Genomic DNA, 15,410 nt, shown 5'->3' with positions numbered 1-15,410 from the left:
CCTTATGTCAGGGGTGATGTGTACAAGTGTAGAGCCTTATGTCAGGGGTGATGGTGTACACGTGTAGAGCCTTATGTCAGGGGTGATGGTGTACAAGTGTAGAGCCTTATGTCAGGGGTGATGGTGTACAAGTGTAGAGCCTTATGTCAGGGGTGATGGTGTACAAGTGTAGGACCTTATGTCAGGGGTGATGGTGTACAAGTGTAGAGCCTTATGTCAGGGGTGATGGTGTACAAGTGTAGAGCCTTATGTCAGGGGTGATGGTGTACAAGTGTAAAGCCTTATGTCAGGGGTGATGGTGTACAAGTGTAGAGCCTTATGTCAGGGGTGATGGTGTACAAGTGTAGAGCCTTATGTCAGGGGTGATGGTGTACACGTGTAGAGCCTTATGTCAGGGGTGATGGTGTACACGTGTAAAGCCTTATGTCAGGGGTGATGGTGTACAAGTGTAGAGCCTTATGTCAGGGGTGATGGTGTACAAGTGTAGGACCTTATGTCAGGGGTGATGGTGTACAAGTGTAGAGCCTTATGTCAGGGGTGATGTGTACAAGGGTAGAGCCTTATGTCAGGGGTGATGGTGTACAAGTGTAGGACCTTATGTCAGGGGTGATGTGTACAAGGGTAGAGCCTTATGTCAGGGGTGATAGTGTACACGTGTAGAGCCTTATGTCAGGGGTTATGGTGTACAAGTGTAGAGCCTTATGTCAGGGTTGATGGTGTACAGGTGTAGAGCCTTATGTCAGGGGTGATGGTGTACAAGGGTAGAGCCTTATGTCAGGGGTGATGGTGTACAGGTTTAGAGCCTTATGTCAGGGGTGATGGTGTACAAGTGTAGAGTCTTATGTCAGGGGTGATGGTGTACAAGGTAGAGCCTTATGTCAGGGGTGATGGTGTACAGGTATAGAGCCTTATGTCAGGGTTGATGGTGTACAGGTGTAGAGCCTTATGTCAGGGGTGATGGTGTACAAGGGTAGAGCCTTATGTCAGGGGTGATGGTGTACAGGTATAGAGCCTTATGTCAGGGGTGATGGTGTACAAGTGTAGAGTCTTATGTCAGGGGTGATGTGTACAAGGGTAGAGTCTTATGTCAGGGGTGATGGTGTACAAGGGTAGAGCCTTATGTCAGGGGTGATGGTGTACAGGTATAGAGCCTTATGTCAGGGGTGATGGTGTACAAGTGTAGGACCTTATGTCAGGGGTGATGGTGTACAAGTGTAGAGCCTTATGTCAGGGGTGATGTGTACAAGGGTAGAGCCTTATGTCAGGGGTGATGGTGTACAAGTGTAGGACCTTATGTCAGGGGTGATGTGTACAAGGGTAGAGCCTTATGTCAGGGGTGATAGTGTACACGTGTAGAGCCTTATGTCAGGGGTTATGGTGTACAAGTGTAGAGCCTTATGTCAGGGGTGATAGTGTACACGTGTAGAGCCTTATGTCAGGGGTTATGGTGTACAAGTGTAGAGCCTTATGTCAGGGTTGATGGTGTACAGGTGTAGAGCCTTATGTCAGGGGTGATGGTGTACAAGGGTAGAGCCTTATGTCAGGGGTGATGGTGTACAGGTTTAGAGCCTTATGTCAGGGGTGATGGTGTACAAGTGTAGAGTCTTATGTCAGGGGTGATGTGTACAAGGTAGAGTCTTATGTCAGGGGTGATGGTGTACAAGGGTAGAGCCTTATGTCAGGGGTGATGGTGTACAGGTATAGAGCCTTATGTCAGGGTTGATGGTGTACAGGTGTAGAGCCTTATGTCAGGGGTGATGGTGTACAAGGGTAGAGCCTTATGTCAGGGGTGATGGTGTACAGGTTTAGAGCCTTGTGTCAGGGGTGATGGTGTACAAGTGTAGAGTCTTATGTCAGGGGTGATGGTGTACAAGGTAGAGTCTTATGTCAGGGGTGATGGTGTACAAGGGTAGAGCCTTATGTCAGGGGTGATGGTGTACAGGTATAGAGCCTTATGTCAGGGTTGATGGTGTACAGGTGTAGAGCCTTATGTCAGGGGTGATGGTGTACAAGGGTAGAGCCTTATGTCAGGGGTGATGGTGTACAGGTATAGAGCCTTATGTCAGGGGTGATGGTGTAAAAGTGTAGAGTCTTATGTCAGGGGTGATGTGTACAAGGGTAGAGTCTTATGTCAGGGGTGATGGTGTACAAGGGTAGAGCCTTATGTCAGGGGTGATGGTGTACAGGTATAGAGCCTTATGTCAGGGGTGATGGTGTACAAGTGTAGGACCTTATGTCAGGGGTGATGGTGTACAAGTGTAGAGCCTTATGTCAGGGGTGATGTGTACAAGGGTAGAGCCTTATGTCAGGGGTGATGGTGTACAAGTGTAGGACCTTATGTCAGGGGTGATGTGTACAAGGGTAGAGCCTTATGTCAGGGGTGATAGTGTACACGTGTAGAGCCTTATGTCAGGGGTTATGGTGTACAAGTGTAGAGCCTTATGTCAGGGGTGATAGTGTACACGTGTAGAGCCTTATGTCAGGGGTTATGGTGTACAAGTGTAGAGCCTTATGTCAGGGTTGATGGTGTACAGGTGTAGAGCCTTATGTCAGGGGTGATGGTGTACAAGGGTAGAGCCTTATGTCAGGGGTGATGGTGTACAGGTTTAGAGCCTTATGTCAGGGGTGATGGTGTACAAGTGTAGAGTCTTATGTCAGGGGTGATGTGTACAAGGTAGAGTCTTATGTCAGGGGTGATGGTGTACAAGGGTAGAGCCTTATGTCAGGGGTGATGGTGTACAGGTATAGAGCCTTATGTCAGGGTTGATGGTGTACAGGTGTAGAGCCTTATGTCAGGGGTGATGGTGTACAAGTGTAGGACCTTATGTCAGGGGTGATGGTGTACAAGTGTAGAGCCTTATGTCAGGGGTGATGGTGTACAAGTGTAGAGCCTTATGTCAGGGGTGATGGTGTACACGTGTAGAGCCTTATGTCAGGGGTGATGGTGTACACGTGTAAAGCCTTATGTCAGGGGTGATGGTGTGCAAGTGTAGAGCCTTATGTCAGGGGTGATGGTGTACAAGTGTAGGACCTTATGTCAGGGGTGATGGTGTACAAGTGTAGAGCCTTATGTCAGGGGTGATGTGTACAAGGGTAGAGCCTTATGTCAGGGGTGATGGTGTACAAGTGTAGGACCTTATGTCAGGGGTGATGTGTACAAGGGTAGAGCCTTATGTCAGGGGTGATAGTGTACACGTGTAGAGCCTTATGTCAGGGTTGATGGTGTACACGTGTAGAGCCTTATGTCAGGGGTGATGTGTACAAGGGTAGAGTTTTATGTCAGGGGTGATGTGTACAAGTGTAGAGCCTTATGTCAGGGGTGATGGTGTACAAGTGTAGAGTCTTATGTCAGGGGTGATGTGTACAAGTGTAGAGCCTTATGTCAGGGGTGATGGTGTACAAGTGTAGAGCCTTATGTCAGGGGTGATGGTGTACAAGTGTAGAGCCTTATGTCAGGGGTGATGTGTACAAGTGTAGAGTCTTATGTCAGGGGTGATGGTGTACAAGGGTAGAGCCTTATGTCAGGGGTGATGGTGTACAGGTTTAGAGCCTTATGTCAGGGGTGATGGTGTACAAGTGTAGAGTCTTATGTCAGGGGTGATGTGTACAAGGTAGAGTCTTATGTCAGGGGTGATGGTGTACAAGGGTAGAGCCTTATGTCAGGGGTGATGGTGTACAGGTATAGAGCCTTATGTCAGGGGTGATGGTGTACAAGTGTAGAGTCTTATGTCAGGGGTGATGTGTACAAGGGTAGAGTCTTATGTCAGGGGTGATGGTGTACAAGGGTAGAGCCTTATGTCAGGGGTGATGGTGTACACGTGTAGAGCCTTATGTCAGGGTTGATGGTGTACACGTGTAGAGCCTTATGTCAGGGGTGATGTGTACAAGTGTAGAGTTTTATGTCAGGGGTGATGTGTACAAGTGTAGAGCCTTATGTCAGGGGTGATGGTGTACAAGTGTAGAGCCTTATGTCAGGGGTGATGTGTACAAGTGTAGAGCCTTATGTCAGGGGTGATGTGTACAAGTGTAGAGCCTTATGTCAGGGGTGATGGTGTACAAGTGTAGAGTCTTATGTCAGGGGTGATGTGTACAAGTGTAGAGCCTTATGTCAGGGGTGATGTGTACAAGTGTAGAGTCTTATGTCAGGGGTGATGGTGTACAAGTGTAGAGTCTCATGTCAGGGGTGATGGTGTACAAGGGTAGAGCCTTATGTCAGGGGTGATGGTGTACAGGTATAGAGCCTTATGTCAGGGGTGATGGTGTACAAATGTAGAGTCTTATGTCAGGGGTGATGTGTACAAGGGTAGAGTCTTATGTCAGGGGTGATGGTGTACAAGGGTAGAGCCTTATGTCAGGGGTGATGGTGTACAGGTATAGAGCCTTATGTCAGGGGTGATGGTGTACAAGTGTAGAGTCTTATGTCAGGGGTGATGTGTACAAGGGTAGAGCCTTATGTCAGGGGTGATGGTGTACAAGTGTAGAGTCTTATGTCAGGGGTGATGTGTACAAGGGTAGAGTTTTATGTCAGGGGTGATGTGTACAAGGGTAGAGCCTTATGTCAGGGGTGATGGTGTACAAGTGTAGAGCCTTATGTCAGGGGTGATGTGTACACGTGTAGAGCCTAATGTCAGGGGTGTTGGCTTACAAGTGTAGAGCCTTATGTCAGGGGTGATGTGTACACGTGTAGAGCCTTATGTCAGGGGTGTTGGCTTACAAGTGTAGAGTCTTATGTCAGGGGTGATGTGTACACGTGTAGAGCCTTATGTCAGGGGGGATGTGTACAAGTGTAGGGCCTTATGTCAGGGTTGATGTGTACAAGTGTAGAGCCTTATGTCAGGGGTGATGGTGTACACGTGTAGAGCCTTATGTCAGGGTTGATGTGTACAAGTGTAGAGCCTTATGTCAGGGGTGATGCTGTACAAGTGTAGGGCCTTATGTCAGGGTTGATGTGTACAAGTGTAGAGCCTTATGTCAGGGGTGATGCTGTACAAGTGTAGGGCCTTATGTCAGGGTTGATGTGTACAAGTGTAGAGCCTTATGTCAGGGGTGATTGTGTCCATGTGTAGAGCCTTATGTCAGGGGTGTTGGCTTACAAGTGTAGAGCCTTATGTCAGGGGTGATGGTGTACACATGTAGAGCCTTATGTCAGGGGTGTTGGCTTACAAGTGTAGAGCCTTATGTCAGGGGTGATTGTGTCCATGTGTAGAGCCTTATGTCAGGGGTGTTGGCTTACAAGTATGTCCTTGGTAATACATTCACATAATATTCTGGTCACATGACATCACGCCATTCCCTACAGTTATCGGAAAACACCATGAGGATGAGGCTGACACAACCGATGCGTTTTTTACAAGAAGTATAAGAAATGAAGAAGTGGAGCGGCCCAGGAGACTCCTGATACAAGAAGAAGTGTGACCCCCCCTGTCAGGAATCGGGAAGCTCTATACTGAACAATAAGATATTTTTATATAAGAGTGTGATATTGTAATATGTTTTGTGTTGTTTCCCCAGAATATGACTCACGGGGCCCGGATCACATTGAGGGCCCTCACCCTCAATCTTTACTTCCTCTTATTTGCTGCCATCTGGATCGGTTCTCTGTAGGCACCGGCTGGGGGGGTCACTGGTCTCTAATTCTGTTTTTACTGAAAATATATTTTTGGCAAAGAAGGATTAAAGGGGTATTCCACCCCTAGACATCTTATCCCCTGTCCAAAGGATAGGGGATAAGATGTCTGATCCCTGCCACTGGGGACCCCCGCGATCTCCCTGCTGCACCCCACGTTAGTTTAGAGCATCGGGTGCAGCGCCAGAGGCTCGTGATGTCATGGCCACGCCCCCTCAATGCAAGTCTATGGGAGGGGGCGTGACGCAGTCACGCCCCTTCCCATAGACTTGCATTGAGGGGGCGTGGTCGTGACATCACAAGCCTCCGTCCCGCATCGCTAGTCATCCGACACATTGTGTGCTCCATGCACCGGATGTCTGGGGTGCTGCAGTCGAGATCGCGGGGGTCCCATCTGTGGAAACCCCTATGATCAGACATCTTATCCCCTATCCTTTGGATAAGGGATAAGAGGTCTAGGGGAAGAGTACCTCTTAAAGAGGTGGAAGGATCCCAGCAGGCCGGGCAGTGACTCCTATAGACACCCAAGATATTACATCACAAGGTACCCAAGAACATTGGGTCGTCCAGATAACGTCATCCAGTAAATAAACAGGATATTTAGGTGGACCCCCAGGTACATAGTAACTCAGCACAATAATGCTGCCTTAGTCACGTGATACTCCCTAAGCCTATAGCTGTGGGAGAAGTACCTAGTCCAGCCCCCTGTCCCAGGAAAAGGGGTGGACCCAAACCACCAGAACCAGTTAGTTCTAGTCTGGCTCTGGCCAGTCTGCACACCTCCTAGCCCCGATATTGTTAGGCATACTTATACCTAGGCCAAAGTGTTATTTCTAGGTAGAATCCTGTCCACGCTGTGAGGATAAAGTGCTTCAAGTTTCAGCTCCAAGAAGGAGTTTTGTCTTAGACAGAGGAGAGTGAGGCTGTAAAAGGGCCCCTCTGCATACACTAATCTCTTCAGTGACCCATGGTTGGATTTAGTGCTTGGTGACTGTCACGTCATTGTTCATCTCTCCATGTATCGTGCAACAAACAAAGAGTTAGTGAGTAAAAGTTCAGGTATTGCACCACGGTGAGCCAACCTGTGAGATGCTCATCAGTAGAATTGCGAAATGGAGAGTACAAAAATAGGGGGTTCTTGAGAGCGCTACTGTGTGCAGAGGAAAATGAAGTTCAGCGTACGCCAACAGTTACACAGGATTAGCTTTTATTTTAAAAGGAGTCAAATAGATACAGGACAACGTGTTTCGACGCACACTTGCGCCTTCGTCAGGTCCACAAAAATTAAGATCTGTAGTCCTGGCAGGTTTTCCTGTGTCAAAGCCACTGAGAAGGATGACCCTGAAGATTCTGATTTCTGATCAATATGTTAATACTTATATGCCATTGCTAATGCTGCAGAAAAACATTATCTTCCTTATGAGACATATCAGCTTGCTATTTGCTTGTAACTAAGATGAGGACATTGGGATGAGACCAGAAGAAGCAAGATAAGAAGAGGTTGGAAGTTGGAAGACAAAATATTTGAAAAAATATAGACTGTGCAGAAGGACAGAGAAATCCTGAATTTTCTGGTAGAATAGTGAGAGGGCAACACAAGTGAACTATGGCCAAGAAAGAAATTAATGCTTAAATATGCTAATATATATACAGATGCAATACTCAAATAACCAATCAAAATATAATATGATGATTTTGACATGATAACTAACCTCCCCTTTTTGTCAAATGTAAAAACCAATGTACTTCCGTGTAATAAACAGAACTCTTACCACTCTGTGGGACAGCTCCTGAGCTTCCTTCTTAGTAAGAGTTTTATACCAACCTTTTTGTCTGGTGTATATTTCTTGTGTGGACACTCAGCAGTATACAGCGGCAGTCTCGAACATTTTAAGGCCTAAACAGCAGCTAACCTTAACACCACTACACAGGAAAACCTGCCAGGACTAAATGAAACGCGTTGTCCTGTATTCATTTGACTCCTTTTTAAATAAAAGCTAGTCCTGTTTAACTGTTGGCGTAAGCTAAACTTCATTTACCTCTGCACACAGTAGCGCTCTCAAGAACCCCCTATTTTTGTACTCTCCATTTCGCTATTTCTCCACCGTACCCTCCGAGACTACAGACAAAAAGGGATTAGAGCAGCAGACTGTTTACCACCCTTCCTCCACACCCCCAGACCACACAGCACGAGTTATACTAGCCTTATTGTACACCCACAAAAGGTCAGTACGACACCTTGGGTGTTGGTGGTGGGTATTTACAGTGCTCATTTATCTCTTTCAAATACTACACTGCACCCGGAGTATTGAGACGTCATGACTCCGCCCCCGTGTGACCTCACCCCCCGCTATGAAAGTCTATGGTAGGGGGCATGGCGGCCGTCACTCCACCTCCTATAGACTTGCATCGCGGGGCGGGGGGTGACGTCACATGGGGGGCGGAGTCGTGACATCACGATACTCCGCCCCCGTGGTCGGCACCCCGCAGTTTGTGAGCTGGCAGCGCGGCGTGCAGCTCAAAAAGGTGGGGGCCGAATGCAAGATTGCGGCGGGACCCCCGCGGTCAGATATTTGGATAGGGGATAAGGAGTCTTAGGGCTGGAGTACCCCTCTAAGTCTAAGTTTTTGTTTTATACGCCAGCAGCCTGGAGATAACATTAAAACATGTTCTACAGTGGAGGACCCCTTTAACCTTCACTCCTTCACTTTTAAGACAAGGCCCGGTCTTCCATGACGTTGGTCAATCCGGGTCTGTAGATGAGCACTAATGTAGCAGATTCCCATTCATTTAAAGGGGTACTCTGGTGAAAAACCATTTTATTTTTTATTTTTTTTATTCAACTGGTGCCAGAAAGTTAAACAGATTTGTAAATTACTTCTATTAAAAAATCTTAATCCTTCCAGTACTTATCAGCTGCTGTTATGATCCACAGGAAGTTCTCTTATTTTTTAAGTTCTTTCCTGTCTGATCACAGTGCTCTCTGCTGACACCTCTGTCCATGTCAAGAACTGTCCAGAGCAGGAGAAAATCTCTATAGCAAACCTATCCTGCTCTGGGGAGTTCCTGGCATGGACAGAGGTGTCAGCAGAGAGCACTGTGGTCAGACTGGAAAGAACTACACAACTTCCTCTGTAGTATACAGCAGCTGATAAGTACTGGAAGGATTAAGATTTTTATATAGAAGTAATTTACAAATCTGCATATTTTTCTGGCACCAGTTGATTTAAAAAAAAATTGTTTTTCACCGGAGTACCCCTTTAAAAAGCCTTTTCGGGCTGGGCCTCAAATATGTGACCCTGTAAATGAATCATTGTCGGCCGCACATCTCCTGTTTATACATGGAAATGGGCACAATAAGGATCCGTTGAGCCGAAGAACAAACATTTACTTCTGTCGGCCATTCACAATTATCCTACGGATGATCATTTGCCCCATTATGGGCCGGGTAGAGGGGTCTTTATGGGAAATGTCATCCTACCTGGTCACTCCCAGCATTTCCTGCTCTTCCGGTCAGATTGCACCATCCGGAGGTGGTCAGGAAAGCTGAAAGCAGCTGAAGCGGGGAAGTTATCCGATTTGTGTAACTCCCTTTGACTTTAATGGTAGTCGTGCAAACGGTGAAGCCCTGCTGTTTAGATAACTCCTGACGTTACATGAACAGAGTCGCCCGCGTTGCTATGATGTTTGCACAACTCCCTTTAAAGTCAATGGGAGTTACACAAATTTTTTATCTTCCCCGCTCCGTCTGCTTTCAGCTTTCCTGACCACCTCCGGCGACTACAAACTGTTCAGAGGTGACCAGGTGGGACAACACCTATTAATATCCAGTCAGGCAGCATGAAGAGTCCGGCACTGAAGAACCTACCTGAGATGTCACCATCATGACGAAGGCGAAGAGGACGGTCACACTTCCCACCCAATGGCTCATCCTGAAGACGGAACAAGAGACCTGATAGAATAACAAGGTAAAATCATCAACAACGACCATGGAAAGTCATAACTATAACTAACACCATTCAAAGGATTATCAAACACATGGGCCCTGTTATATCTGATGTAAGACTAAGGGCCCCATAAAAGAAGAAGACCCTCAAATAAGGTCAATATACAACATTCCTAGAATGGAGAAGAGAGCTGTACGGACCACAGTGACCTCTGTGACCACAATGGCCTCTATGACCACTGTGACCTCTATAACCACTGTGACCACAAAGACCTCTATGACCACAATGACCTCTATGACCTCTATGACCACAATGACCACTGTGACCTCTATGAACACTATGACCAGACTTTGTCCTGTTGACCTTGCCAGGACTTTGGACACTGGCTTGAGTGGAAAAAAATTCCAAATATGTAAATAACATTGAGGCGTACAGCTCTGGTAGTCACAATAATCTGTCTACCGACTCAGAGAAGACCCCTGTGTGCAGCGACCACTCTCCTGTATACCCTGGAGATGGCTGAGGTGACTCCGCTCAAGCTGTCCTTGCCATGACGGTCACCATGTATGAATCCACCCATTATTGGCTCCATACTGCCTCTACAATGGTGGAGGATCTATGGCTCTCATCTCCTTTCTGTTGAATCGAGAGTTTTCTTTCCCATGCAGTCTAGATTATTTGGGTTGTGCGCCCATCCACTTGTGCCCTCTATCCTCTGTCATTGGTTCCCACCATCCTTTGATTTGCCGTGTTGAAATGCCAACCATCATATGAGGGATCTCCTTGAGGGTCTTGACAGAATGAAACACTCTATTAGGGTCCGTTCACCCGCTAGTAACTAGCAGCAGGTTTCCCGCTGCGGGATACCAGCTGCGAGTTCAGGTACCATTCATATGAATGGGTCCGCAGACAGTCTGCAAATTTGACACTACTGTGGACTGTCTGTGGACCCATTTAAATCAATGGTAGGGTAACTCGCAGCAGGATTCCCACAGCGGGAAACCCGCTACTAGTAATAGCGCGTGAACGCACCCTTAGGGAGTCTGGTCATCTCATGTCAACAGCAGCTCCTGCTGGGATGTCCCCATATGTAGGGCTGGCATTAGGGTTATGGGGGCAAACTGTGCAATAACCCAGAACCCCATCCCAAAGGCATGGCATATATGTCCCTGGATATCATCTTCTGACCTCCCATTCTTACCTGATCACTGGATGGACTTTATCACAATTTCTGTGGTTGGGTTTGTCCACCCGATCTTAAAGGGGTACTCCGCCCCTAGACATCTTACCAATTATACAAAGGATAGGGGATAAGATGTCTGATCGGGGGGGGGGCACCACTGGGGACCCCGTGATCTCGGCTGCGGCACTCCATACATCCGGTGCACAGAGCGAACTTTGCTCCATGCTGGATGACTGGCGATGCGGGACAGAGGCTCGTGACGTCACGGCCATGTCCGCTCAATGCAAGTCTATGGGAGGGGGAATGACGGCCGTCACGCCCACTCCCATAGACTTGCATTGAGTGGGTGTGGCCGTGACGTCACGAGCGGGGCACGTCCGTGGTGTCGCAAGCCTCCGGGGTTGAACCTGATGCTCTAAACGAACGCCGTGTGCAGCAGGGAGATCGCAGGGGGCCCCAGCAGCAGGACCCCAGCAATCAGGCATCTTATCCACTTATGTGCAGGGGCGGAGCACCCCTTTAAAGGTTGACCACAGGTCTCCTATGGGATTGAAATCTGGGGGGGGGGGGGGGTTCCCAGCCATGGATCCAAAATTTCAATGTTTAGTTCACCGAGCCCCTTAGTTATTCCTTCTGCCCGGTGACACGGTGGACTCCATCATGCTGGGAAAAGCCTTGTCCATCCTCACATTTCTCCTGGATGGATGGAAGAAGTTTCTCTTGGAGGATTAGATACCATTCTTTATTTTTGACTATATTTATAGGTCCAGTCCTCAGGACGAGAAGACACATGATGGTCTCAGGAGGCTTTACCATTGGGTGACACAGGACTCCTGCAGTCCTACTCTGTACAGGTAGTCCCATGGGACCCACCATCTCTATGGAATGACTTTCTCTCTACACTGAATATCTCCTGCCCCTCAGGATATCTCCCACCTTCTAGAGGCTTTCTATCCCTCTGTTGTGTCTTTCTAGTACAAGAGGCTTTCTACGGCCAGGCTACAAAATGACCACTAGATGGCAGTAAAAGATATTGGTCGCAGGAGTAAGATTTCTCCTTAAGGAGAACACCATAACGGTGTGTGGAGATTGATAGGCCATTAAAGGGGTACTCCACTGGCCATCGTTCAAACTAAATGTTCTGAACGCTGTGTGTGTTCGCGCTGCGGGGGTCGGCCACGCCCTGTTAGTGACATCATGGCCATGCCCCCTCTATGCAAGTCTATGGAAGGGGGCGTGACGGCCGTCACGCCCCCTCCCATAGACTTGCATAGAGGGGGCTTGACCATGACGTCACGAGAGGCACGTGTCCAACCCCCCGCAGCACGAACACAGCGTGGGTCAAAGGGGTAAGATTTCTCCTTGAGGAGAACACCACAAAAATGGCCCTGATTTACTAAGAGTCTTGCATAATTTTCCTTGTGGGTTTTAATTCCCTACAATTTTTTTTACGGTATTTACTAAGGTTTCCCTACATTTTGCTTTTTTTTTTTTTTTACACCTGCTCTGATCCACGGGGTTTTCCTCAGCTCAAATCCACCACATTTTCTGTGGAAACCTTAGTATATATGTTCTGTGGAGAGAAAGAAAAAGGAGACCGACGAACGGCGCCTTGTGCATTACCCAAAAAGAAGAGAGGAAAGGAGCTCCCTGTGGAGTAAAGCCAACACGAGGGGGGGGGGAGGAGGAAAACTAAAATATTGGTACTCACCCTGAGGACATATACAACTATGCTGACTGCATGTGATTTTAAGGATCACAATCCCGTTGTCTGCCGCCTTCCTGGGGAATATGTGGAATAAAATAGGACTTCAGAGAGAAACCAGGATTTTTGGCGCTGACCATAGAGAAGGTATCGGAGCCCAGGTAAGAGAATGAGGTTTAGTAGCAACGCGTTTCACCGCGCTTGCGCGGCTTCATCAGGCTGAACACACGGGAGTTGTACCAGGGTTATATGCCCACACGGGATTAACCCATGAAGTGCATAATTAAAATATATTACAAACCATAACAAATGGACAATATAAAATGTATAAATAACAATAATAATCATACATATACATTTATAACACTTAGCACTGATCATAGTAAAATATTAATTACAACCGTAAATATCAGAGAACATGCAAATAAAACAAGAATAATAATAAATCCAATAACCGCATGGTGTGGGTTAGGTGATAAATCTAGACGGAGAATAAGGTTCCAACAGGGCGAATCCAATTTAACCAGATGATTTATAAAGTGAGCTGAATGGTTTGTACAGGGAACATCAGACGGGGGGAAAAACTTATAGGAGTCAACAAGAGAACATAAAGAGGCCAGAAAAACGCACAGTATGAACAGGTTCCCGAAAAACAAAATTCATCATCAACCTGTATATCCAAATTTAACCAGAGGGTATAAAAATAATAATAATAATATATACGGTTTGGATAAGAATCATCAAATAGGGACAAGTAATATATTAAATATAGATAAAAATATTACAAAAAATATATAATGAAAATGATTAATAAAGTCAACGAGTATTTTCAATTGTCTCATTCAAACCGTTCGGAAATAAAGTCGCTAAATTATGAATCCAAAAAACTCTCCGGTTAATTAAACATTGGAACCTATTTGAAGAACCTGTAGGAACCGATTCCAAAATGATCAAATTGAAAGACTCTATGCAGCTATTGTGTTTTAATAAAAAAATGTTTAGAAATCCTGTGCAGCATAGTCCCATGTCTGATATTCCATCTGTGACGATTCCTACGTGACCGAACTGTTTGTACAGCGCGTCCCACGTATTGTAAACCGCACGGACAAGACAGTAGATATATGGCAGAATTGGTGTCGCGGGTGAGATGACCTTTGGCGGTCACGTAGGAATCGTCACAGATGGAATATCAGACATGGGACTATGCTGCACAGGATTTCTAAACATTTTTTTATTAAAACACAATAGCTACATAGATTCTTTAAATTTGATCATTTTGGAATCGGTTCCTACAGGTTCTTCAAACAGGTTCCAATGTTTAATTAACCGGGAGAGTTTTTTGGATTCATAATTTAGCGACTTTATTTCCGAACGGTTTGAATGAGACAATTGAAAATACTCGTTGACTTTATTAATCGTTTTCATTATATATTTTTTGTAATATTTTTATCTATATTTAATATATTACTTGTCCCTATTTGATGATTCTTATCCAAACCGTACAGATTATTATTATTATTTTTATACCCTCTGGTTAAATTTGGTTATACAGGTTGATGATGAATTTTGTTTTTCGGGAACCTGTTCATACTGTGCGTTTTTCTGGCCTCTTTATGTTCTCTTGTTGACTCCTATAAGTTTTTCCCCCCGTCTGATGTTCCCTGTACAAACCATTCAGCTCACTTTATAAATCATCTGGTTATATTGGATTCGCCCTGTTGGAACCTTATTCTCCGTCTAGATTTATCACCTAACCCACACCATGCGGTTATTGGATTTATTATTATTTTTGTTTTATTTGCATGTTCTCTGATATTTATGGTTGTAATTAATATTTTACTATGATCAGTGCTAAGTGTTATAAATGTATATGTATGATTATTATTGTTATTTATAAATTTTATATTGTCCATTTGTTATGGTTTGTAATATATTTTAATTATGCACTTCATGGGTGAAGCCTGATGAAGCAGCGCAAGCGCGGTGAAACGCGTTGCTAATAAACCTCATTGTCTTACCTGGGCTCCGATACCTTCTCTATGGTCAGCGCCGAAAATCTTGGTTTCTCTCTGAAGTCCTGTTTTATTCCTCGTGTATTACCCAGGGATAAAAGAGTGGTGAGTGGGGGGCCACCCTGCGGAGCTTATAGATGGTGGTTCACCTGATGGTAGTAATCAATGCGCATGTAACCCACAAATGGGGTGCTAGAAGTCCGAGCCGCTGCTGAGCCAGAGGGTCGCAGGAGAAGACTGAGTCGTCCTGGAGTCGATAATGGAAGTAGGCAGGAAAATGACCCCTGAAGTAGGCGCTGCTAACTCTTAGTAGGAAGGATGAGGCAAAGCCAGAAATACTGGAGAAGTCCTCAGCAGGACATTTTATTGTACAGAAAATAAAAAAACGGATAAGATGACGCGTTTCGGGAGGATCCCTCCCTTCCTCAGATCAGGATGACATGATAGCAGTATTGACAGGTTTATATGGCCCAAAATGGGCGCCAAAAACAAGAGGGAGGAGTATACAGAGAACAAGTAAAAACATGGTATAATGTACAAAACACTGGTAAAACATACTACATGTATAGGGCATGTATAAAAACACATATTTATTAACCCCTAACCCCTTAAGGACTCAGGGTTTTTCCGTTTTTGCACTTTCGTTTTTTACTCCTTACCTTTTAAAAATCATAACCCTTTCAATTTTGCACCTAAAATTCCATATGATGCTTATTTTTTGCGCCACTAATTCTACTTTGCAGGGACATCAGTCATTTTACCCAAAAATCTACGGCGAAACGGAAAAAAAATAATTGTGTGACGAAATTGAAGAAAAAACGCCATTTTGTAACTTTTGGGGGCTTCCGTTTCTACGCAGTGCATTTTTCGGTAAAAATGACACCTTATCATTATTCTGTAGGTCCATACGATTAAAATGATCCCCGACTTATATAGG

At 45.8% G+C, this 15,410-nt stretch overlaps 1 protein-coding gene across 1 annotated transcript in view; it reads right to left on the bottom strand.

The window, feature by feature from the left end:
- Nucleotides 1-15,410, bottom strand: part of LOC130357557 (ecto-ADP-ribosyltransferase 5-like) — a 72,730-nt gene that overhangs the window by 43,660 nt on the left and 13,660 nt on the right. The window contains exon 2 of the mRNA XM_056560256.1: nucleotides 9,495-9,578. Within this exon, the coding sequence (XP_056416231.1) occupies nucleotides 9,495-9,578 (84 nt within the window). The remainder of the gene's footprint in view (nucleotides 1-9,494; nucleotides 9,579-15,410) is intronic.

Source organism: Hyla sarda, chromosome 2, assembly GCF_029499605.1.
Source record: "Hyla sarda isolate aHylSar1 chromosome 2, aHylSar1.hap1, whole genome shotgun sequence".
Classification (NCBI taxonomy): domain Eukaryota; kingdom Metazoa; phylum Chordata; class Amphibia; order Anura; family Hylidae; genus Hyla; species Hyla sarda.
This window is presented reverse-complemented; position numbering and strand designations above follow the sequence as displayed.